Source organism: Platalea leucorodia, assembly GCF_965183815.1.
Source record: "Platalea leucorodia genome assembly, chromosome: 6".
NCBI lineage: Eukaryota > Metazoa > Chordata > Aves > Pelecaniformes > Threskiornithidae > Platalea > Platalea leucorodia.
Window position 1 is genome coordinate 58,445,628 of NC_138828.1, and position 22,863 is coordinate 58,468,490.

Here is a 22,863-nt window from a genome sequence, read left to right on the forward strand (position 1 = left end):
AGAGTAGTTATACATCAAAGATAGGTTAGGTATTTTAATAAATTACTTAATAACCCCTTATTGATGTCCAGAGATATTTGGGTGAGGGAAAAGATAAAGGTTATGAGTGTTTATTGGCAGCACACTGGCAAGATGAAAATAAATTAGCTAATGCTTGATGCTTTATTTGGTGCTTACCTCTTAGGGAAGCATGCGCTTACCAGTTTTGTCTATGACTTTCTTTGTTGTTTGAACCTCTTAATCAGCATACTAGACTGAGTCTTTGATATTAAATCACATCTCTTAATGTCAAAACATGTAGGCTGGTAGAGCGTTTTCTTTAGTTTCCCCTTCATTTTTTTTCTGAAGAATTCATTATCCGCCTCACATAAAGTTCCAGTTTAAGGAATTAGAAAGCTGAACAGAATGAAGAAACATGGGGAAAATATCTCAAAGCTCAGATACTGAGTAAGATGAAGCCATGTCACACTTGGTAATCGAACTGAGTTCAGGAGCTCTCTATGGAACAGATTTCTGAATTAGCTTGTTGTGTTCCTGAAAACCCCAGGTGCCCTTCAGGTGAAATTTTGAATCTGGGAGAAAAGCTGGGGTGGGTTTCTGAGCAAAGATGAAATGACAGGAGTATGTTTTTATCCATTTTTCTCTGAAATTCACTGGTAATGAACTGTATTGCAGGCCTGTAGTTGGCTAACACAATTTTTCACCTCTGAGTCTGGTTTTGGGACTTTTCATTGCTTTTGTGTTTAGCCCCAGAAAACCAGCCCATTTTTTTCCTGTTCTCAGACAAAATGTGTTGTAGTTAACATGCTCCAGCCAACAATTTACTCACTCATTGCTTGACTTCTCCACACTTTTTACTGTGGAATATCAAATCAGTTGTGAGACTGCCAGACAAAATATCCAAGAAAAATGTTTTTTCTGCTTTGTGGGATTTTTTTCCATCCTTATTGATATTATGTTGGAATTGGTGTGATGCGGTTTGCGCTGAGAAACGATTGTGAAGGATGGTATCTGCCTCCCTTTCTTTCACAGCTTTCCAATAAAAAACCAATCCACTGGCCCATTTTCATGAGTTACTGTAATTGAACTGTGCATGACAATGAAACTGATGTTGAGGATTCCATTTATTCCATACAGTAGCTTTTCCTACTTTATTTGAAGTAATTGCTTTTATTTATTAAATGATTTTCTCTGAGACTATACACCTGCTCGTCAATATTCACAGTTTTTTCACTGCCTGGCCCTTCAATGGTAATCTCTGATTAGTCACTGTGTTCCCAGCCTTTGGAGTTTGTTATGATCTTTTAGAGAGGAAAGAGATGGAGGAGGATTGCAGTTATCTGTAAATAATTAGGCAGGTGGGCTCTTTATGCCAGCTGTGCAAAAAAGAGTTAGCTATCTAATCAAACACCAAATACGAGCTAACGTGTGCCCTGGTTATTGAACCCTGTGAGGGTAAATATGAATAAGCATGCATTTTGCTATGGCTGTGACTAATGCAGCCACAGATTGGTTCCATTTTATTCTGCATGGCTATTTTATCATTAGTTTCATTTGAAAGAGAGTAGTAAACCAATTTTTATGGTTACACAGTGGCATTGAATGGCGAGTTTTATGAAAGACTAATAGAAGTAGTGATAAGAGTGTTAAATTGAACTTTTTCTAAGAAAACAAGGAAAACAAAATAGTTGCTCAGAGAGATGTATTGCACTAAAAGAATGTGGTATAAATCTGGTGTGCTGTTGTGCTTGCTCATAGGATGTTTAAACAAAGATAGGGCTTTTATTCATCTAGTTTTGGAAACAAAGTACTTCCATGAAAGACAGTATAGTGATTTTTCTGCCTCATTTTTCAACAAATTTTAGGGACCGAGATTTCCCCTTTTTATAGGGAAATACGAAATGTTGTTCAGGAACTGCAAATTTAAGGGAATTCAGTGTATGAATCCATAAAATCTGCAAATTTAAGGGGATTCATAAAACCTGAAAATTTCAAGCCCATTTCAAAATCAGATTTTCAGAAAGAATCCAACTTTCTTGATAATCCCCCTAGCAGAGTTTCCTTTTCAGGCTATTGCTCTCAAGTGTCCATACTGTCAGAGCTGCATGCTGCCAGACTCTTAGTTGTCTGATCATCCTATATGTTTGCCTGTGCTTGATGACTGCTTAGCGTCTATTTGGACCTATGCCATCTGGCCTCTTCTGCAGGGAACCCTGTGTTCAGAAAGGAAGCTAATATACGAGTCCCATTTTCACATGCCTTGCACCTCTACATGAGTCCCATTTTCACATGCCTTGCACCTCTACAATGTGAGTACATGTATGTGCTTGGACATTACGCTAAAGTTCACTTCAATGAAAGATAGTATAGATATAATGAGTTGAAAATGTGTGAGATATGTTGTATGAGGAATATATGCAGCCTAAGGATGTATTATGGACCCTCAAAGACAGAGGGGTCTCTGGGAGGCATAAGACAAATAGATATGCTGAAGACGTAGGTAGTAATGTCCACCAAGGCAGATGTTAGAAGAGCTCAGAGAGCACTGACTCTGGGTCCCTGCTGAAGAGGTGGGTGAACTGCTGCTGCCACCCACCGTGAGGCTGCAAGTCCACGTCTTTCAGGTGGGATGAAGAGTAGGATTATGCCTTTGTTTGGCTGACTCCTGAGGAAGAGGGAGATGTCTGGGTGCTAAAGTGTCAGCTTACACATGGAGGATTACCCTTTGCAGGTATGTGACAAGAGGCTAGCAATTGGATCTCCTGTTATACATTCAGCAAGATACTTGAAACAAGTAGTTACTAATTTTATGATATTAAATTATTATGTATTAGATTCTTTTTGAACAATGATAAATGTATCATGAAGGATTTTAACAAAGTTTCTTTTTTTTTTTTCCCAAAAAGTTCTTTAAACAACTCCTGTAATACATGGGTATGATAAAAACTTGCACATTTAATACTGAAAGGTAAGAGAATACAAGCATCTGGGTCCGCTGAGGCTGTTCCTTTGCTTTGTGTGTTCAAAATAATCTGTGAGCTCCTCTTCCTTTTTTATCTTAATTTGTTAGGGTGGTTGGTATTCTGTGACAACCTCAGTTTTCTTGCTCTGGGTGGATTTGACTGTAATGACACTTTGATAAATTTATTTTTCTCAGACAATGCAGTGCTGCTGTGAAGTGGCTGCTTAGAGCAGCACCTTCAAACTCAGACATTCTGCTCTTTCCATACATTTGGTCGTGTTTGTTGATTTCACTCACTGACTGCTTTTCTTCCTCCTATTTGTACTGTAAAGGCAACACGTAAATCTTTGTTCATTCTGTTCCATTTAAGCCCATTAAAACACTTCTCCGGTGCACTGCCTCAGGCTCTCATTTACACTAGAGCAAGGCAAGTTTCCTTTCCACTTTTAACCACTATAGATGAGCACAGAAAGCTGAATTTTAAGGTTAAACAGGCCCTGGGTTTTCACAGGTGTCTTGAACATTGTCTACAGAAATAAAATAATCAGCGACTTGTTTTGACCTGCAGAATCTTCCCCTGATGGCAATGCAGGAATTGCATTCCATAAGCAGAGTTTTAGAGAAAGTAATCTCTAAAATGCATTTTTGATTAGTCCTTTTGTTCCTTCTGTCCCTCCACTGTTTGCCTCATACACTAGTTATTTGTAACCTTTGAGAGTCACTGAGTTACCACAGTCCAGGTGGTAATTCAGCTGCCATACATCACAGAGCAAGGGCATATCTCCCTCTTGCATATCTGTTTCCTGAACCTATTCTTCTTCCACCTGGAGAGGTGGGAAAATTTAGAGAGATTTTAGGTAGTCCTGGAATATCTGCCTTGGCACTTCTCAAGGATGAAGTGCCAAATTTCACAAACGTTCCTGGGAGATGGGTGATATCAGTTGCAGAAACGAGTGAGGAGTCTGTAACTCATACAGTTGGCTGCTGTGATTATTTAAAAGTAAAATGAACAAAAAAACCCACTCCAACCAGCAAAGCCTTCCACTTTTATTTTCTTTAAAAACAGAATTGACTGTCTGCACTGTGCATATTCATTGACCAAGTAAACTAGTAGTGAACCCTTTAGTGAACCACTGTCTCCTTCTCTCTTCCCCCTGCCCACTCATCCCATAACTGAGAGGTGAACAACCAACATGAAGTGTCTAAGTCTGGTCTCCAGCTCTTTTTCCCTGCAGAGGAGCTGCCGAGTTACTCATTGGAGCCCTCATGGGGCAGCCCTGCAGGAAAGATCACATCTGCCATCAAGTAGAGAGGCTGTTGCCCTTAAGGTCAGAGTCATGGTCTGGAGCAGTGACAAATACAGCAGAGAAGAGGCTGCTGCTTTGCTCCTTTGTCCGGAGTGTAGGAGCAACTGGATGGATTCTTTCAAAAACAATATTTCATTGCATCTGTAATGTTTATCTCCCTCAAGTTTTACTATGTCAAGAATTGTCTCATTAAAAGGCTGTGGGTTTTCCTTTTTTTTATTTATTTAATTAATTAATTTTTCACCTTTCTTTTCCAGCCATAAGTCTACTGAGGAATTTGACTTTCTATCATAAAAGGAGCTTTCTTGAGGCTTTAATAAGTGGAATTGCTTTAGGGAAATTTCCTTTCTTATTATGATTATGTATACTTTTGTGTGCATGTAGGTAGATATATGAGGCAGATGGTAACAGATAGTTCTGCAAACTGTGATGTTTACTTCCTGCATATTCATGAATTTTTCAAAATCTGAAATTTCTTGAAGGACCTTAAATTGCATGTTGTAAAGTTTGGGGAAAAAATGTAGGAAGTTTATTTGGTTTACTTCTTAAAAGACATAGAATGTCTGTCTTAACAAACATAGTCTAGCTGTGAAATATTAAGGTTGCCCCTAAATTTCTGTCTAGGGCCCCCAGCGGTGGTTGCACTGTGCAGGGACCTCCAAGTTACAGCAGTCTCCCATCACATCTCCTCTTCCTTAACTAATAGATGTGTGTCAAGGGGGAGGAGGTAGAGAAAAAAAGGCTGTGTATGTCTTTCATCAGTCTGTAATTTCTCAGTTTGGGGTTACAGGCTGCTGTATGCTATGCAAAAGGTAATACAAAAGAGAATAGAAGAAGTGGCCTTAGATTTATACATGAAGTAAAAGTTCTTGGCTTGCAGACTTTGGTAGATGTATACATAGGTATGGTTGTTTCTCTGTTTTTAGGAATACACCATAGATATAATTTTTGCCCAGACGTGGTATGACAGTCGTCTAAAATTTAACAGCTCAATGAAAGTGCTTATGCTTAATAGCAACATGGTTGGAAAAATTTGGATTCCAGACACTTTCTTCCGGAACTCAAGGAAATCTGATGCTCACTGGATTACAACTCCAAATCGTTTGCTTCGAATCTGGAGTGATGGAAGAGTATTATACACTCTAAGGTGGGTGATTATTAACTGGGTAGAAAAAAATAAAAACTGTTATGACCAGGAATATGAAAATGATGAATGTGAATCAAACCCTTGGCATCTCTTTTGTTGTGGACCACAGGAATTTGCAAAGAGTTTACTAAAGGAGAAATAAAAAAAAGATGATTGGATCGTTAAAAACATGAAATTAATATCATTGAAATATATTGCCTAGATAACTGCGTAAAGACAATTGAAGGGGACAGCAAATTTTAATCTCGTTTTGGTACAGGCAAGATTAAAAAAAAAACATGTTATGTAGCATGTAGCACGATGTGGTGGTCTGTCACTAACATATTGCAGATCTAGTCATAAATTGTTTTGCAGAATTTCTGTTCTAAATAGTTCAGTATCTAATTTCCACCAAATTATATTCTGTAAGTAAAAGATTAAATGCTTCAGATAATAAAAGTCATAAGAAGTTTGATTAAAGCTAAGGCCCCAGTCCTGCATATATTTCTTCACATGTTTACCCTTGCAAGCTATTAAAATCAACAAATCTGTTCATCCAAATTAGGCATAAGCAAACATATTGGTGATAATTCTTCTTGGCAAATGGGGGATGCTTGGGCTGGTTTTAAGCTTACCATCTAGGCTATCTGCACTGATCTTTGAGTCACTTATCAAACAGTTCTTGAAAGGCTGTAGCCTACAGAAAGCATTTTAGAGTCATCTCTCAGTTTTGTTTTTTAAGTATGCCTAAAAAACCTTGCAATAAATTAGGAGCTGATCGAGAAGCAGTCCATGGAGAGGATGCCATAAATCTGATTCTGCTTTTAAGAGTTTATGTATTTATTTATTTAAAACAAGAAGTAGCACCTTTTAATTACTTCCTTTTCAGTCATTTACGCTGTTTTCATATGCAGGCTAGTTGTGTTGTATGAACATTTTGTAAAAGTCTTCTGTATCAGAAGTAAGAAGAATTAGAATGTTTTAAAATGATTCTTTTCACTGATTTTTTTCTTAGTATGTTTCATTTGAGAGCATACAAATATCGCTGAAGAGCACTTTTAAAACAGTTTATTGCGCTGTTGTTTATAAAACATCCCTATAGAGCGTCTTCTGTTCACGTGGTAATATTTTTTTTTATTTTTGTAGCTAACAATTCTAGACTCATACTTGGACTTTACCCTTCCATTGCCCATTTAGTTTCAATGTACAATTTCTTTTAAACAGGGTCTAAGTAAAACAAAGAAACAAACAAATGCAACCAAAAAAGCCATGTGAGGTCTCCCAGAGCGATAAGTTAGAATTATTGTGCTACGGTATGAGCTATGAAGTGCAATGAGCTAGTAACAAAACAGCAGAACAGGTATTCACCCAGCACTGCAACACGCAAACATCTGGATAGGTGAGGATATGGACTGAATTTGGCCTAGGGTGGAGTAACGTTGAGAGGTTCATATGCTGGTTATTGAAGGAACAATAATAGGATCTGACAGTGCTCCAGGTTCACGGTCTCCCCTGTATCACCACTCTTTCCCTGATGGTACTTGAGGGAGCAGACGTGGCGATTCTGTTAGTCAAGCTTACTGAGTCTCCTCTGAGGGTAGTCCCTGGTCTGTCCATTGCACCCATCAGTAATTCCAGATCTAGTTGTGTTGCTTTTAATAAATGTCTGATTTTGTTTTCTTTTTCATTAAGCGTTTGACTATCCAGAGGTTGAAAATGGAAAACAAAGGCAATAAATACATATACATTAGCAAATTGTAAAGCAGCTTCAGAGGGATGCAAGTGTTTTATTTGGAAACGTATTTTTTTTTTCTCTCTCCCCCCCCAGTATATGGCAAGAAACACACTTTCCCTTATGAACCTCTCTCTTGGTCAGGACAGCTTTCTAGAAAGGTCCTAGTGACGCTTTCTGTAGAAGAGCTACTTTGTTCACAGACTTATAGGGCTTTCTGGCAGCGTGTGGCAGAATCTTCCTTTCCCCATCCCTTTTTGTCTACTATGTAAGTATTGTGTACAGTCCAGTATGTAAGCATTATGTTAATTTTCAAAGTTGATTTTAGAAGACATTCTGACTTTCTTCACTGTGTTACCAACAAAGGACGAGCTATTTTAAATGCAAAGAAGGCAGTTGGGAGTCTAGCCCCTTACTCTACCTTCCTAATGAAAGTTAGCAGAACTGGGTTTTGCAGTGGTCGCTTGGAAGGTCTTTCGAAATTTCTGGTAGTATTTCCAAAAGCAGCAAGTGATTCAATTGATACCATTATGAGTCCTAAACTACTTCTAAAATTTATATTAGCTGCCTGAATTACTTGAGTGCCTTTGACGTTAAATAAGCAGAAATATCAAGTCTGCTCTTTCCTATCCATGCTACTGTCTTCACCAGAGCTGCTTCTGTGAGTATAGACCAAGCCCAGGAGTGTCCCTGCTTTGTCTCTTGTGTATATAGCCACCAGATACAATGATGCCAAATGCAATTTGACTTGACAAATGTGTTCTTCACAAGCTTTCTTTATTTGCTGTCATAAACTCCCCATGTTCCCCTGCCTTCAGTCTCTCCCTTTTATCCCCTGTTCCTGGTAGAGAGCTGAGAGATCCCCACAAATCAATGGAAATTTTTAAAATGGCTCAAAATGCCAACTGAAACAACACAGGTCCTCAGGTTGCATATGATGAGAGTTTCTGTTCTTTGGCAGTGATGCTGGATGTTTGTTGCAGATACACAGTTGGCTATGCATAACATCCATTAATTGGCAAAATTGATTTCTGTGCATGTTCTTTACTCTTTAGTCTGAAGTGTCTGGATGCTTGAATATAATCTTTTTTTTTTTTTTTTCCTTCCTTTTCTAATTAGGCTGACAATTAATGCTGAATGTTATCTTCAGCTTCATAACTTTCCTATGGATGAACACTCCTGTCCACTGGAGTTTTCAAGCTGTAGGTGGTAAAATACCTCCTTTTTTACTTTTTTTTCTTTACATTCAGGCATTAAATTTCCTTAAATCCTGGCAGCAAGAGAGCAAGTGTTTACTTTTTAAAACCCTGTAGTGAAGGAAAGAACTGACCTGTTTATGTTTTGATTAGATTTATTGCATTTTTAATACATTCTTAAATGCAGTAATGAATTAGTTGAATTACATGCATTTCATTTAGTTGCAACTTTAAAAATAATCGTGTTGCTTAGGAGTCTGATACAATGCCCATTCCAGTTAATGGAAATCTATTGCCCTGGAAGAACTTTATTTTCTATGCCTGCCAGACTTGCCAGCTTTGAATTAGTTCCATGTGGTATACTTAAAAGGAAAAATAAGATCTGTCTTCTTCAACCTGTTCCTGTAAATGCTTAATTAGTATAAGAAGTCCTTCTCCTTTCAGTGGGACTTATTTATGTGAGCAAGAAACACAACTTTCAGGCTTCTTTTCTTTAATATAAACTATATTTAAAAAAAAAAAAAAAAGATCCTAAGGGAATTGTGCTATTATTGGCAAAAGAAACCCAAACCACCTGCACTCAGCTAAACGACTTATTCCTAAATGTGAAACCTAATAGGCAATGAAATCAAACTTCAGTGATTCTCTTTAAATTAATGTTTTCATTTAGTACTTCCTTCTTGAGTGCTTCCAGCTAAATGAGCTTTGGTAGCTCCATTGATTAAATAGTTGTACCACACAAGCGAATCTTGCTTAATGTCATTTCTGCCTTTCTGCAAGATAATGTAGGACAACATGTGAGGCACATGAAAATCAAGAGGGTTGCACTTCCTTAAGGTTGAAGTACTGGACAGTGAATCAGGCCACAAAAATCCATTCTGGGAATAATAAACAAATAAATTTTCAATAAATGCCAATAAGAATTTTATCAAATTATGTACTTAGGTGTCTGTCCTTTTAAACTCTTTGTGTTCTTGTAATGGTAATGTATATTACATTTGTGTATTAATTCATCGTGATGATTCTGAACCTGGTTTTCATATCTGAGTTCCAGAATATTGTGTAGATACTTCCTAAACATTTGTATTTACGTAGTTTTTGATCAATCATACAGTTAGCTAGGCTTAAAACTGAGGCTAGATATTTTGTGCTTACATTTTATGTGTATCAGGTGGATTATAGATTGGCTTTCTCTCTGATCCACTTTATGTACAGCCCTGGTTTAGTTTATAAACAACTTCAGAGATCACAGAACATGCTTTAGTATATACTGTGGCTGAACGCTTGATTTGCTCTGTTCTATTCTAGATGGATATCCCAGAAATGAAATTGAATACAAATGGAAGAAAACCTCTGTTGAAGTGGCAGATCCAAAATACTGGAGATTGTATCAGTTTGCATTTGTAGGCTTACGAAATACAACTGAAATTTCTCATACCTTGTCTGGTAAGGCAAAGTGTTAAGTTTTATTTCATGTAATATCTATGTAGAACAAGACTAACAGATGAAGATACAACTGAAAATCATTTTCAATGTCATGTAAGTATTTTTTTTTCTTTTTTTAATTGATAGGTGATTATATTATTATGACAATCTTCTTTGATCTCAGCAGACGTATGGGATATTTTACTATTCAGACATACATTCCTTGTATACTCACAGTTGTTCTTTCATGGGTGTCATTTTGGATCAATAAGGATGCAGTTCCTGCAAGGACTTCTCTGGGTAAGAATGTCTTTTTTCAACCTTGAAGGATCTGGTACTCCCCAGGAATACAAATCTGCAGCAGGGAGTAAATTAACTACAGTTTATTCCCCTTCAGATTGTGACCATTGGTCACCCTTTCTCTTGAACTGCAAGATTAAGAGTAGGAGGATCTTGCTGTGGTTGCACAGCAGGGCTTAAGGAGGAAGTGTTGAGAATGGAAATCTGGAAATCCTGATCCAAGCCTTGTGGATCTACTGTTGTTCACATAAATACATTTTTTCTCCTTTATGTTCTTTTTGTCATCACCAGGGATGGCAATATGGCAATCATTAGTCTGACAAGCATGATTAAACTTCACTTAGCATCATGGAACAAAGGATGTCATTACTACACAGGCGAAAACTGCGAAGATCTGTTTGGTTTTTTTTTCTTTTTTTTTTTTGTTTTGTTGTTGTTGGTGTTTTTTTTTTTTTAATAATAGAAATGAGTCAGTTGTTGTTTTAAGCCCAGGACAGGACAGAAAATTTGCAACCAAAGTTGCACTTCAAGCAGTTAAGCATATAACTCACAAAAACTGCCTCACTGTCCTGCTTTTACTGCAGACAGTACTGAAGTGTGTTGCAAGTTCTACTAGAGAGATAATTCTGTGTTAGTGTCACCTTGGCTGACCTGTTTAGCATGGTGTCAGTCTCCTATGTTTGACTGTTAGCATTCATGTGCTGTCTTGGAGAAGTGTTGTAGTCCCCACATAAAGCAGGACAGACAGGGTGTGTGGAGTACACAGAACGCACACTAGCAACTTTGAGCTTAGCAGTGACAGATGTTTTTAGTAAAACTGGTGACGGCAGTATGACCTATTTTGGGGAAAAGATCAAGAGCTGAAAGTATATCTTAAGAAGTGAGAGATGTGAGTTAATTTTCGTCATCAGCTTATAGGATTGTGAACACACCATTCCCACGTTCTAGGAGTGTTTCCTACCAGAAGGGTGAGTCCAGGCTTTAACTCCCTGCCTTTCCCACTGAAACTGGACCACCATGCAGTCAAGCCTGCAAGATTAATGAGTCAAGAAAGAAAGTAAGCAAAAATGAGCATGGCTCAGTAGCCTAATGAAGAGGTAAGGGACAAAAATCCGAGTCTTGGATCTTAATTTATGCTTTTAAAAAGAACTGCAAAGTTTAGTGAAGGGAGCCTAAAATCTTGAATAAATAAGTGAAACTGTCTCTTGATAGTTTCAAATCTTGATTTACAAATTTATTATAAGATTTCTTTGACTGACTAATCATTGGACATCATTGGGGGTACTGTCTAGAAAGACATTAACTATAACAGGAAAAACTGTTGCATTGGTATCCTGCTAGTTCTGTATCCAGTTTGTTCTTTTTACAGAGTACTTTTTCTATGCCATGAACCTAGCAAATTTGCCTTTGATCTCATGGTTAAGCTAGAGTTTTCATGCTCGCACTTCAGCAGTACTAACCTTCATCTACTTGAGATGTACTACATCATTTGCAATATCATATTTACATCTCCCTGCAGTTAACTCTGAGCTCCTTTTGTGTGAACATGCAGAAGTCATCGTTTGACAGATTGTAGGATGACTTTTCTCACATGCAGATGTTCTGGTGAAGAAGAAAGAGAATACCAGTCAAATAGACACAATTTTATAGAAGAATATTGAGAAATTAAGACAAGAAAGCCAAAACTAAGCAAGGGCCATTGTGGCAAGCAGTCATGATGCTGTGGAAGGTTTGTTCCCTGTGAGAGCCCCCCGTATGCTTTTCACATAGTAGAGAGGGCTGGGAAAGTCCATGTCTCCCTTTGTCCTCTCTGAACAGAAGTCAGTAAGGGAATGGTGGGTGTCACCTCCCACCTGGAGGCGGTGCTGGGGTCTGGTACACTGAAAAGGCTTGGGCCTTTTTCTTCTGTATAGATTCTGGCAGATTGTGGTTTCCCAAAGCAAAATATTTGAGATGATTAAGGGTATTTAGATATTTAATTATGCAGAGAAACACCTAATTGATTTTCAAAAGCATCCAGTGGGAGCGGAGCACTTTTGAAAAACTCTGTGGTTATCTGTTTGCCCTTTTAGGCATGTAATTTCAGTGGGAAATCTGTTGCAAAATCACCACTGCTTTCCTGCTGCAGGATCAGTCCATAGTGACCCCTGATTCCATGCTTTGGTTTAAAAGCCATAGGCAGCCTTAGACTGGTGTAACGCATTTTTTGCAATAAGCCTGTGCATGTAAATAACAAATTATTTGTGTGTTCAAGTATTGCTCTCCAAAGGAAAGGTCATATCTTAATTTTGGACTGCTATAAAAAAGGCTTTGCATCTCCCTGAAGCATCAAATATAAGAAGAAAGTGTTAACACCTTTTAAATGTTAAGCCAGTGAAAAGTGGTATAGTTCAGATTCTGAACATATTGCTATTAAGGCCAGCTTGTTCTTTTAATTAGCTTGTATGTAAGTGAACCAAGGGAAACATTTTCTATTACTTAAGACACAGTATTGAAAAAATACCTAGTAACTTAGAATGAGACCAGAAAGGCCATGAAGGTCATCTAGTCTGACCTGCTACATTGTCAGAAACAAACAATTGAAAGCATTATTCCTTTTTTTCTGTGTGGTTTTTTTTTTTTGTGTGTGTTTTATGAAAGTTCGAAGTCATTGATAAATAACACACCTTTTTTCCTGAATGTTTCCTTTTGTACATTTTAATCTTTCAAGAGTCAGAGGACTTTTTTTTTGTGTTTTTATAAAATTTGTGTGCCTGTTTGTACCTGTTTGTCTATTGTATTTATGTGTGCGTTCTACAACAGATTTATAAAACTACACAAACTTTCTCTGTGTCTTTGTTTATTCAGTGTGTGTTGAAAATGGGAGGAATTTAAATTGAAGGTGAAATGTGCTGCCTTCTGTATGATCCCACAGTGGCCACTAGATCCATAGGGGTGGCTTCTTGCAATAGCACCGATGTGTGTGGATGTGATCAGCGGTGAACCCTGCTGTGGCTCAGTTCTTGTATGCCTCATGAATGAATTAAGGGCTAATTTCAGAAATTTTTTTTGTGACAATATAATTGGATTACTTATACACTTCCCTCTTCCTGTCTTTTTTTTCTTTCTCAAACAGGCATTACAACGGTGCTGACCATGACAACATTGAGTACAATCGCTAGGAAGTCACTCCCAAAGGTTTCCTATGTGACAGCAATGGACCTTTTTGTTTCAGTTTGCTTCATTTTTGTGTTTGCTGCCTTGATGGAATATGGCACCTTGCATTACTTTACCAGCAACAGAAAAGGGGACAAAGGAAAAGAAAAGAAGGCAAAATCTAAGCCATCAGTAAGTTTAGCCAAACAAAAAGAAAAAATAATACAGAGTGCTCTTTATTGTAGCATTAATTTTGAGAGACTGGTTATTAAGTAGAAGAGCTAATACTAAAAGATAATTAACAGTAATATTTATTTTATCTTTTTTTTACAGTTGGGGGCTTGTACTCATTTTCTGTAAATACTAATGAACAAAGGTTTTCCGTCATTCCACTCATATGTGAATGAGAACACATGAGCCTAAGCTAAAGGGTGGTTTAATATAATATTCCATTCTTCCATGCCATGTCCAAGCGCTTGGTGCTTCTAGAGCTGCCTGTGGAGTGTGTGCCCATGGAGACAGTTCTATCTGGCCACCGTGCTTCTGAAAACAGCACCTGGCAAAGAACCGTAGATAAGACTGTAAAGTAGAGAGAATGTAAATGGACTGAAGGTATGAGGATTTGTTTGGGTCTGCATCACCTAACTTGGGTCTTACCTCACTAGCTTTGCAAAGGAAAAAGTGCTTATTATTGGTCAGTATTCTCACTCCTTTCCACTTCAGAAATTCTACTTTAACTCTTTCTTTTTCATTTACTTCCATGCTTCTTTCTGATAAAATGAACCTTCTGCTTATATAAGTTGATGTTTGTATGGTGTGAAACCCCACATATCCCAGGAGCAAGTATTATTCAATTTTAAGAGGCTTTCTGTTCGTGTAGTAAGAATACTGGAACTTACAACGAATCATTGCTGGAAGCCAGTACAAATAGTTAAAGCTAATCTTTAATAAAACATTGAGGTAAAGGTGTTAAATAGCTTATTCATTCAAACACTAGTCTTAATATCTGAGGCTTGACTGTAGTCATCTTTTGGAGAGACTATGAGGAAGGACAATGTTATAAAACCCCCTTCCAGATCATTTCATCAAAGGAGTCTGGAGCATAGCGGGATCATAATATCAGTTGTCTTTTCTGGGTGAAGGGTGAATACCACCTGTGTAAGATCAAACAGAAATTGAAATGAAATTACAGAAAACCAGATATGGAAATGCAGAAATCCTGTTATGAACCATATCCGTTCTGTGACTCGTGTCGGGAAGCTCTGGTGCAACCAGTTTGAGCATTGCTGCTGTGGGAGACTGTCTTATGGGGGCCCTGCGAGGCTGCTGTGGCTTAATACCAGGGAAATGAGAGCCCTTACATTTCATATGGTGAGCTGGTCCAAGGGGATCAGCTGTGTATTTAGGACAAGGATAGTAGTGAAGGATTAATACTGTGATACCTGTGCCCTGTGCTGCCTTGGTCGGACATCACTGTGATCCTCAGGGAATCCAGCACAGCTGAGAGAACTGGAAAATGGAAACCTCAAAGCTCCTTCCTATTAGTGGTAGAAGCAAATGTGGGCACAAAGGAAAGGATGGAAAACAGGCTTTGGCAAGGGCCACAGCTGAGCAATGAGGGTAAAAAATAACAGAGGCTGCAGAATTTGGGGGGCTTCCCAGTGTTAGCATAGCAGATTCAGCTTTAGGTTGTTGTTGCAATGAGGTCTCAACAACACTTAGGGAATAGGGAGCTAAAATAGGTCTGCTCTCAGCATGCACAACAAGGAAAAAAGGAAGAGGGAAGGAAATACTGCTTATTCAAAACAGGGAAATATTAAAGATCAGCTGCTGGCAGATCAAAAGCCATTGAAGTGGTTTGCAAGTATACTCTATTGACTGGAGTAATGAGAATTTCCAGAATCTGTTCACACATCAGCCATTTGTGCAATAATCTGCCAAATGCTTTGAGATTTTCAGTGCATATGACAATTTAAAATGTAGAATAATGGTGAGATAGAAACTATGACACATTGAATAAATAGCTGGAGTTTGCACTAAGATTAAAATTAGCAATATAATACACAAAATGCTGTTCGGTTGTGTTTTACCGTGTTCTTAAAGCATGCTTTTTGTTTCTAAGTAGTTGAAAACCAACCATCTTTTCACACAGAATTCTTTAAACATGTTTCAGCATGTTATGGCTATAAGACCATACTACATACTCTAAAAAAGGCTGGGGTTAAATTTAATATACTTAGATGCAAGCATTCTAATTTGATAAATAGGGTTTTTTTGGTGATGTTTTATAAAAAGCTATAAAATTTCTTGTTCCAAATAGAACAATTAAAGAAGCCATCTGATTAGTTAATGGGAAGTTGTACACTTACAAATCTATATTTTTCTTTCTCTTTTTTTTCTTTTTTTTCCTGCTTTATCTTTGTCAAAGACTTCTATTCATTCTTTTTCTCTTGGAGTTATGGATATGTAACTCAAAAAAACAGTTTAATTAAAATAGTTAGTTTAATTTCTTCTGAAAACTCATTTACAGGTGTTTTTTCTTTGGAAAGCTTACCTTGCATAGGTCTTTTATTTCTATTGCAAAATGCAATAAAAGCTTATTATTCCAGGAACTGATGCCAAGAAGGTGCTATAAATGATCTTGTGAAAAAATGGGGAGATTTTACAAATGATTACAGCAGTTTTATCTTACAAAATATATGCTGGCATCGTTCAAGAAAGATAGTATGAATTGGTTTATGTAAATCCATGTTAGTAAGGATAATGAATTTGGGCAAGAAAGATTAAACTTAATTAGTTGTGGATCTTGTTCTGATCATCATTTCACCTGAAGTGAATGCATCACTTGTGCTATGATCTCCACAGATGATGGCTTTCTTTTGTACATGTATTAGTGCTAATGCAGAATAATTTGGTTTTGGTCCTATCCGAGTGTATTTATAAATGCTTCTCACTATATGTGGAGTTTTATCTGTAATATCAGTAGGCATGTACATGAACAATCAGCATGTGCTACTGTATCTACATGTTTGTTTTTTTTTTTAAGTCTCTGCCAATTGATATAAGGTATTTTTTTTGTGAGGTGTTGGTCTTCTTTTCCCCTTTTCCCTCATGTTGTCTCTTTCTTATACACATTTTATGTATTCTCTGTAGGTAGTTAGGCCTGTAAGATGGCACTGTCTTTCTGCCTCTCTCAGGCAACCTCTTCAAACCTGTAATTCAGTAGCCAGCTTCAGTCTGTGCTGGTGACATGAGCAGTGAAAAGCAGTGCTGTTATTTTTTCCTCCTCCCATGGTGTTTCTGAGTTGGGGATTCCTGTTTTACCCCACTAGTAGAAACGAATCATGCCATGAAACTTACATTGGCAAAACCAACAGTCAGAAAATTCTTGTAAAGTCAGAGTAGGTGTGAATCAGAAATAAGCATCTTTCCCTATATATCTTCAACAAAATAATGATTTTGTAAGTTAAAAAAAAATTTGAACTTACTTTTTATATTTTATAAAAATAAGCCCTGTTTGTAATGCCTCAAATTAAGGTAGAAGCATGTAACTGCTGTTTGTTACTATTGTCAGTATTTTACCATAACTGAAAAGAATAATGAGGTCCTTTAGGATGATAATTAGCTCCCTAGGTCATCATGTCTAAAAAGTGTTGAAACAGTAGTCTGTGTGAAACTTCCTCTGGTAAAGACACTTATTAAATAAAGCTATTTGAAAACGTGGTGTATACTGCACTGCTTTAACATCACCCATTGGACACTGGGTAAAGTGTCCCTGCAGCAATAGAGTGCCTCCTTAACAAAGTATAGAGGTCTCTGTACTGGCCAAAGTAATTCCCTGGAAGTGGGACAACAGGACTCTAAAACATAAGAAGAATCTAAATGATGTGGCTTCCTGCTTTTCATTTTTTTTCTATATTTTTTCATTGCCTATCGTGTATAATTGTTTAAGAGAGATTTTTCTCTACACTTCAATACCCAGTTAGTTCTTCTGACTGCATCCTTTCCTACTGTATTTATTCCTTACATGACAAAATACAGAGATGGTAGAAAAGAGAGAATACAATGTAAGACTAGTGTTGATGTAACCCCTGTCTTCAGCCTGAAGATTTTAGAAGAGATGCCAAAGGTGGGAGGGGTTGAAAGAAAGAGGATTATGGACTAGTTTAAAAAGGCTATGAGATTTAGAAAAAGAAAAAAGAACAAATAGAGAAAGAGAACGTCTTTTCAAGTATTCAGGAAAACAAGGATGAAGAGTGAAGAATTGCATGTAAACAAAATAATAAAAGGGGGAAGATAGGCTGTGGTAATGCAAGTAAAAGGAAGGTGAAAATGCAAAAGTCGCAAGAAAGAGAACAGCAAACAGTATATGTACTAGGCAATAAGGCACACAGATTTTTGTCTATGAAAATTATTTATGAACCTTAACATCTATTACACTAAGTTTTTACCAGATTGCAAGAGGGTTGAGTTATCCCCACGGAAAGTAAAAGTAAGAATGAAGAGCTGAATTAATCAGTTTCACTGACTTGAATGGCATTCTCCTAAGGAGTCTTATGTCTTGGTTTCTAAAGGTAGGGCATATTGTTCACGGATTTAACATCAGAGGGTTAGATGACATCGCCTGGCTTTATGCATCTCAGTCTCTTAAACTTCACCAGTGATGCTGTACTAATCCCATTAGCTTTTTGTTGTCGTTGTTCTTGAAAATGTAGCTTCCAGAAACACATACAGTCTCATTTTAAAGATTTCAGATGATGGGAGAACTGTCATTCCCTTGGTAGGGATGCTTATAGCCTCCTTGTGGACTTGCTTGTGACCCAGTTGTCAAGCTGTGACAGACTTCAAAATGTTCGTTTGTGTTGTGTAGATGGGATCAGCTAACCCTGCCTGTGTAACTAATTATCCACTATTCCCAAATCCCAGCACAACCCAGTTTCCACTGTGCAGGTGAAAATCATTCATGATCTTTTGCCTGCATGAGCTAATTATATACAGCAGTTCATAATTCACAACACTCCCCAAACTGTTTTTTTTTTTTTTTTTTTTTAATATTAGAATTTCTGTATATTGTACTGAATGTGCTTATATTGGCCTTTGCTATGGAAAGTCTATGGAATTATGTAATGTGAGGATAAAAAAAAAAAAAGCAAAACTATATTTTTCTTTTTTGTTTTTCTTAAGAAACCACCTGCAATTGCTGTTCGACCTGGATCAACACTAATTCCAATTAATAACATTAATCATCTCCCTGAACGTGATGATGATTATGGATATGAGTGCCTAGAAGGGAAAGACTGTGCTAGCTTCTTTTGTTGTTTTGAAGACTGCCGCACAGGATCTTGGAGAGAAGGAAGGATACACATTCGTATTGCAAAAATTGACTCCTATTCTCGAATCTTCTTTCCAACTGCCTTTGCATTGTTCAATCTTGTTTACTGGATTGGCTATCTTTATCTATAAATTTCAGAGGTTTGACAAACTCAGAAAAAAAATGCTAATTGAACAGTCATTAACACTTTTCAGTGAGCAGTCAAAGATTAGAGCTGATCCAAAATGACTCAAAATGTTTGGATGCTTTACAAATTTGAAACAATGAGAGGAAATATGGTGATGTAGTCTCCCTCTTGTGATCAACTATAGAACTGATATTGGTATTTTGAAAAGCAAATTTAAACCCCTAAGATTTAACTTGCCTGAGCACACACATATTTTGTCCAGCTCTAACAAAATGCAGAGTCAAGAGGCTATGTTATTTAGCTGGACAGTTCTACATAAGCTTTCAGTTTTAATAGTAAATGATAATGTAGATGAATTTTGTAACATCTCCTACACCTTTACAAAGAAAGCCTTAATAAAATGGGATTAGTTATTCTCATCCATTTCATCCATAAGGTGATGATTTTATTAATCCCCGATTTTAAAAAGTTGAAATAGAACATTTCTATTTTTCAACCAGCCATTTGTTCTCTGCAGTATGTTAAAAAGAGTGATTAAGTCATAATTAATCACTTTCAGATTTATACAGAATGCAGAGATTACAGCATCAAGAAATGGATATATCACAAAAACCCCAAGGGTAATTCTGAGCTTGTCTTATCCTGACCATTGATACAGGCTTTTGGCTTTCAGCCTTAGATTACATTTATATCTGTGCTCCATCTGCCATTACTTCACTGTTGTGAGTTCCTCGAAGTTCTCCAAAAGGTCTACAACTTTCAAAAATTCCTACCCAGCTGCCATTGCTTGCTCATTTCATGGAAATCAAACTGATACTGTCTAACTGAGATTCTGGCCATTAAACATAATGCTCTTCACATCCTCCCCATTCCCCTCTGCTTTGTCTGATTCATACTCAGGGCCAGAGAAAAAGTCATAACTCTACATTTGGTAGAATTTGTATCATCAGAGTTTGGAAAACCTGTAAAGTACTATAATCATTGTATTCAAAGCCACTGTGTTAAATCTCCAGCCCTAAGTGTAGCGTGTGACCTGCTCCACTTTGCATACAGTACAATTTTGTAGATTCTACTTGTTACTGCATATGCTCCTCACTGAGCCAAAGCCAAATGGTATGAATTTACTGAACCCGTGTTATGGATTGCTGTGTAATTACCTCCTTAATATTAGTTTGTTTCTAATGGAAAAGCCCTGTTACTGGGGAGGAGAAGTAAAAATAATCCTTATGCATTGCAGATCCTTCTCCAAGATGGGGTGTATCCCTCCAAAATCATAGGACCAGTTCTTCAGCCTTTCTGTGGTCAGACCTTCTGTTCACTTTGGTAGCAATTCTTCAGTAGTAGCCTTTCTGGACTGACTTCTCTGTGTTGACTATTGCTGGCTGGCAGCATTTAGTATCTCATTTCTGTTTTTAAATCCATTGTCTTCATTATGTAAAAGTGCAGTCTTTCCTCCTTTCTCAAAAAGAAACTGGTCTCAAGTGATCTTGCAAAAATCACTATAAAATTAAGATATGCATTAAGTAAAAGTCAGAATTACACAGAAGACCTTACAGATCTTTAAAGAGGATTAATGGGATTAGCATTTGTCTGTAGGTAAGGATGTTCAGTACTGGAGATAAAGACATGATTAATGGCTAATAATAGAAAATGATACATGAAGGACCCTCCCCCCGCAATATTTCTGTTGAATGTGCTCCCTCCTCTGAATTTCTCAGAAAAGATTAATGTATTTTTATATTCTAGTTGGTACCAGACATAATAAGATATGATATACAATACACATTGCAGATGAAATGTTACTGCAGTGTTCAGCCCCGAAGTTTAATAGAGAATGCAAGACTATGTGCACTGATTCTGGAAGAAAGTGTGACAGAGAAGATCCCATTTTAATACAAGCTTTATTTCAATATTTAGCTGATGAAATATGAAAGTGGTTGAGAGAGTCTGAAAGTCTGCTGTCGAGGTTGGCTGACATTATTTGTTGCATGACCTTTCTGAGCACCAACTTCTGACTGTTTGAGCGTAGAAGTGCAGCATCATTAACAACACTGATCAACTATAATTTATTGTTTCTTTAAAGTCTCATTTTCAGAAAATGTTCAGTACAATGGGAATGTGTCAGTTTTAATTCCATAGTGCAGTTTGATGCTTTTTGACAGCACACTAAACACATTCCTCTGTAGGAGGGATGAAGGTGGCTTCAGCAACAATATGTTGGATGTGTACTTGAAAAGCAGACTGCTTGCTATACAATACAAGACCCAGATTTTGTGAGCTCCTCAGTTTCATTAATTTACCTTTAAACAAAAAGAACTTGAAAGAACTTGGCACTTCACAAGGGGAAATACAAATTTCACAGCCTGCTCTCCTCTGGCACATCTAGTTAGCTTTTTCTATTCATGTGGTTGTCAGTTGCCAGTCAGCCTTCGGTAACTGAATTGGAGAACAGAAAACATCCTGAATTGGCAAGGGATGGATAAGAAGTCTTTCATCTCTAATTTCCATGAAACAATGTAATAGAGTATTAAAGCTATTGAATGTTATGGCTGTTTGGCTTATGGATACACTTGCTTCTGTCTATTGACAAACTTTTCTGTGTACTTCATTTGTTTCTGATGAAATAATTTTAGTTTCCCATGGTACTGTGAGAGCAAATAGAAATGGGAATGCAGTTAACTGTAGCATGGCATGTAATAAATGTGTTATTTTAGTCCTATGTGTTTTCTTTCTAATCTGTGTGTAAACACTTGATTCCAAGAAAACTAAGTGATACTCAAAAAAATGGCAAGAAACAGAGACTATAATTACTTGGACTTAGATGCTGTGATCATTTTTCAAACCTGCCTGGATAAAAGTTCATTTACTGATAGCTGGGATCACAGTATTTGGAGTCATATTATTCTGACCATTACTGCTTAAGCACATGCTTAAACCTATTCCTAATCAGTACTGTAATTAGACCAGAATTCAGAAAAGCGTGTGCTTATGTACTGTCATAAAGAGTGATGCTATCCTGAATTGATGCCATTAACACATGCTTAATTTGCACTAATTTCAATAATAAGTATTTGGTAGCTCAAATGATTGAACATTAAGGATGTGAGCCAGAGCCTCTTCAGTAAGAAGTTTTCTCACTGAAAGAGAGGGACATAGGAGGAGAAATTGCCACAAAGGCAGCGAGGTGAAAGTCTGGGGAAACCGTTTTATACTGCACCTATGTTAGGCATGTCCTGAAATGTATTCTTCAAAAATAACTTTTCCTTGATATTTCTGGATTACTGTTCACCACTTGTCTGTTTTAGTAGTGAGTACAGCTCAGTATGTTATTTTTTGGTAAGGTTTTGTCTATGATTATACCTCACTGATCTTCACTGCATGTCTTCCGTGTCTGAATGAATCTGTTTTGTGTAGTGGCAGTGCAACCAAAGCATGAGCTCTGGGTAATGTATTTTATATTCACACGATGTGCTTCAAAGGCTTTAACCTTATCCAGTTTTCTGCCATTCAGAGACATAAGATTGTGTGCGACTTTGAAGGAGAATCCTCCAACATGGTTTTTATAATTTTCTGTTGCTTATTTGCTATGGTAGTAAAAGATTTGTTTAAAATCGATATATGAACTGTGCTTTGTAATTTGTGAACACCTTTGACCTTTCAATTGAAAGTCCAACAGGACGAGTCTGGATTTAAATATCTATCTGCCAAAAGTAATATATGTTTTATTTAATTGCATCAGTCATCATTTCAGTTTACTGCTTCTAAATACCTGAGAATTCATGCAAATACATCTAATTTAATTTTTTTAAATAGTTGTTAATATAATTATTTTTTTAATTCATTGTAGTTTCTGTCAGTTCTACATTAAATGTGATCTTTTATGTTTGTGAAATAATACTGTATTTTGTAGTCATTATAATAGATATAGAAAATAGAAACTAACATAGAACTCCTCAGATAAGGAATACAAGGCCAGGAATTAGAAAGAATTGATGTGCTTCCATTTCTGAAAAAGCTCAGTGAATGTCCGCATGGCCTGATGAATGTGCTGTGTGGTAGGCTGACTCGTGGGGAGAGGCAGAATATTCTCTGAGCTTTAGAAAAGGCGTCTGCGTTGGTTCATGCTATGGGCTTGCTACTGGAGTGGTTTAAGTCAATGAAAGGAATAGATCTGTCCTTCCTTTTTCAGTCGTCTTTTGCTTCTGCTTCACTTGTGCCAGC

General features: G+C 37.1%; 1 protein-coding gene across 2 annotated transcripts in view; it reads left to right on the plus strand.

Annotated features, from left to right (window-relative positions):
* GABRG1 (gamma-aminobutyric acid type A receptor subunit gamma1) overlaps window positions 1–18,646 on the plus strand; it is a gene marked incomplete at both ends in the record, with an annotated part of 54,200 nt that extends 35,554 nt beyond the window's left edge. For both annotated transcript variants that reach the window (XM_082316373.1, XM_082316374.1), the window contains 6 exons: window positions 5,196–5,416; window positions 8,247–8,329; window positions 9,632–9,769; window positions 9,896–10,048; window positions 13,164–13,375; window positions 18,368–18,646. In XM_082316373.1, coding sequence (XP_082172499.1) covers window positions 5,196–5,416; window positions 8,247–8,329; window positions 9,632–9,769; window positions 9,896–10,048; window positions 13,164–13,375; window positions 18,368–18,646 — 1,086 coding nt within the window. The remainder of the gene's footprint in view (window positions 1–5,195; window positions 5,417–8,246; window positions 8,330–9,631; window positions 9,770–9,895; window positions 10,049–13,163; window positions 13,376–18,367) is intronic.
* Window positions 18,647–22,863: the final 4,217 nt, after the last annotated feature.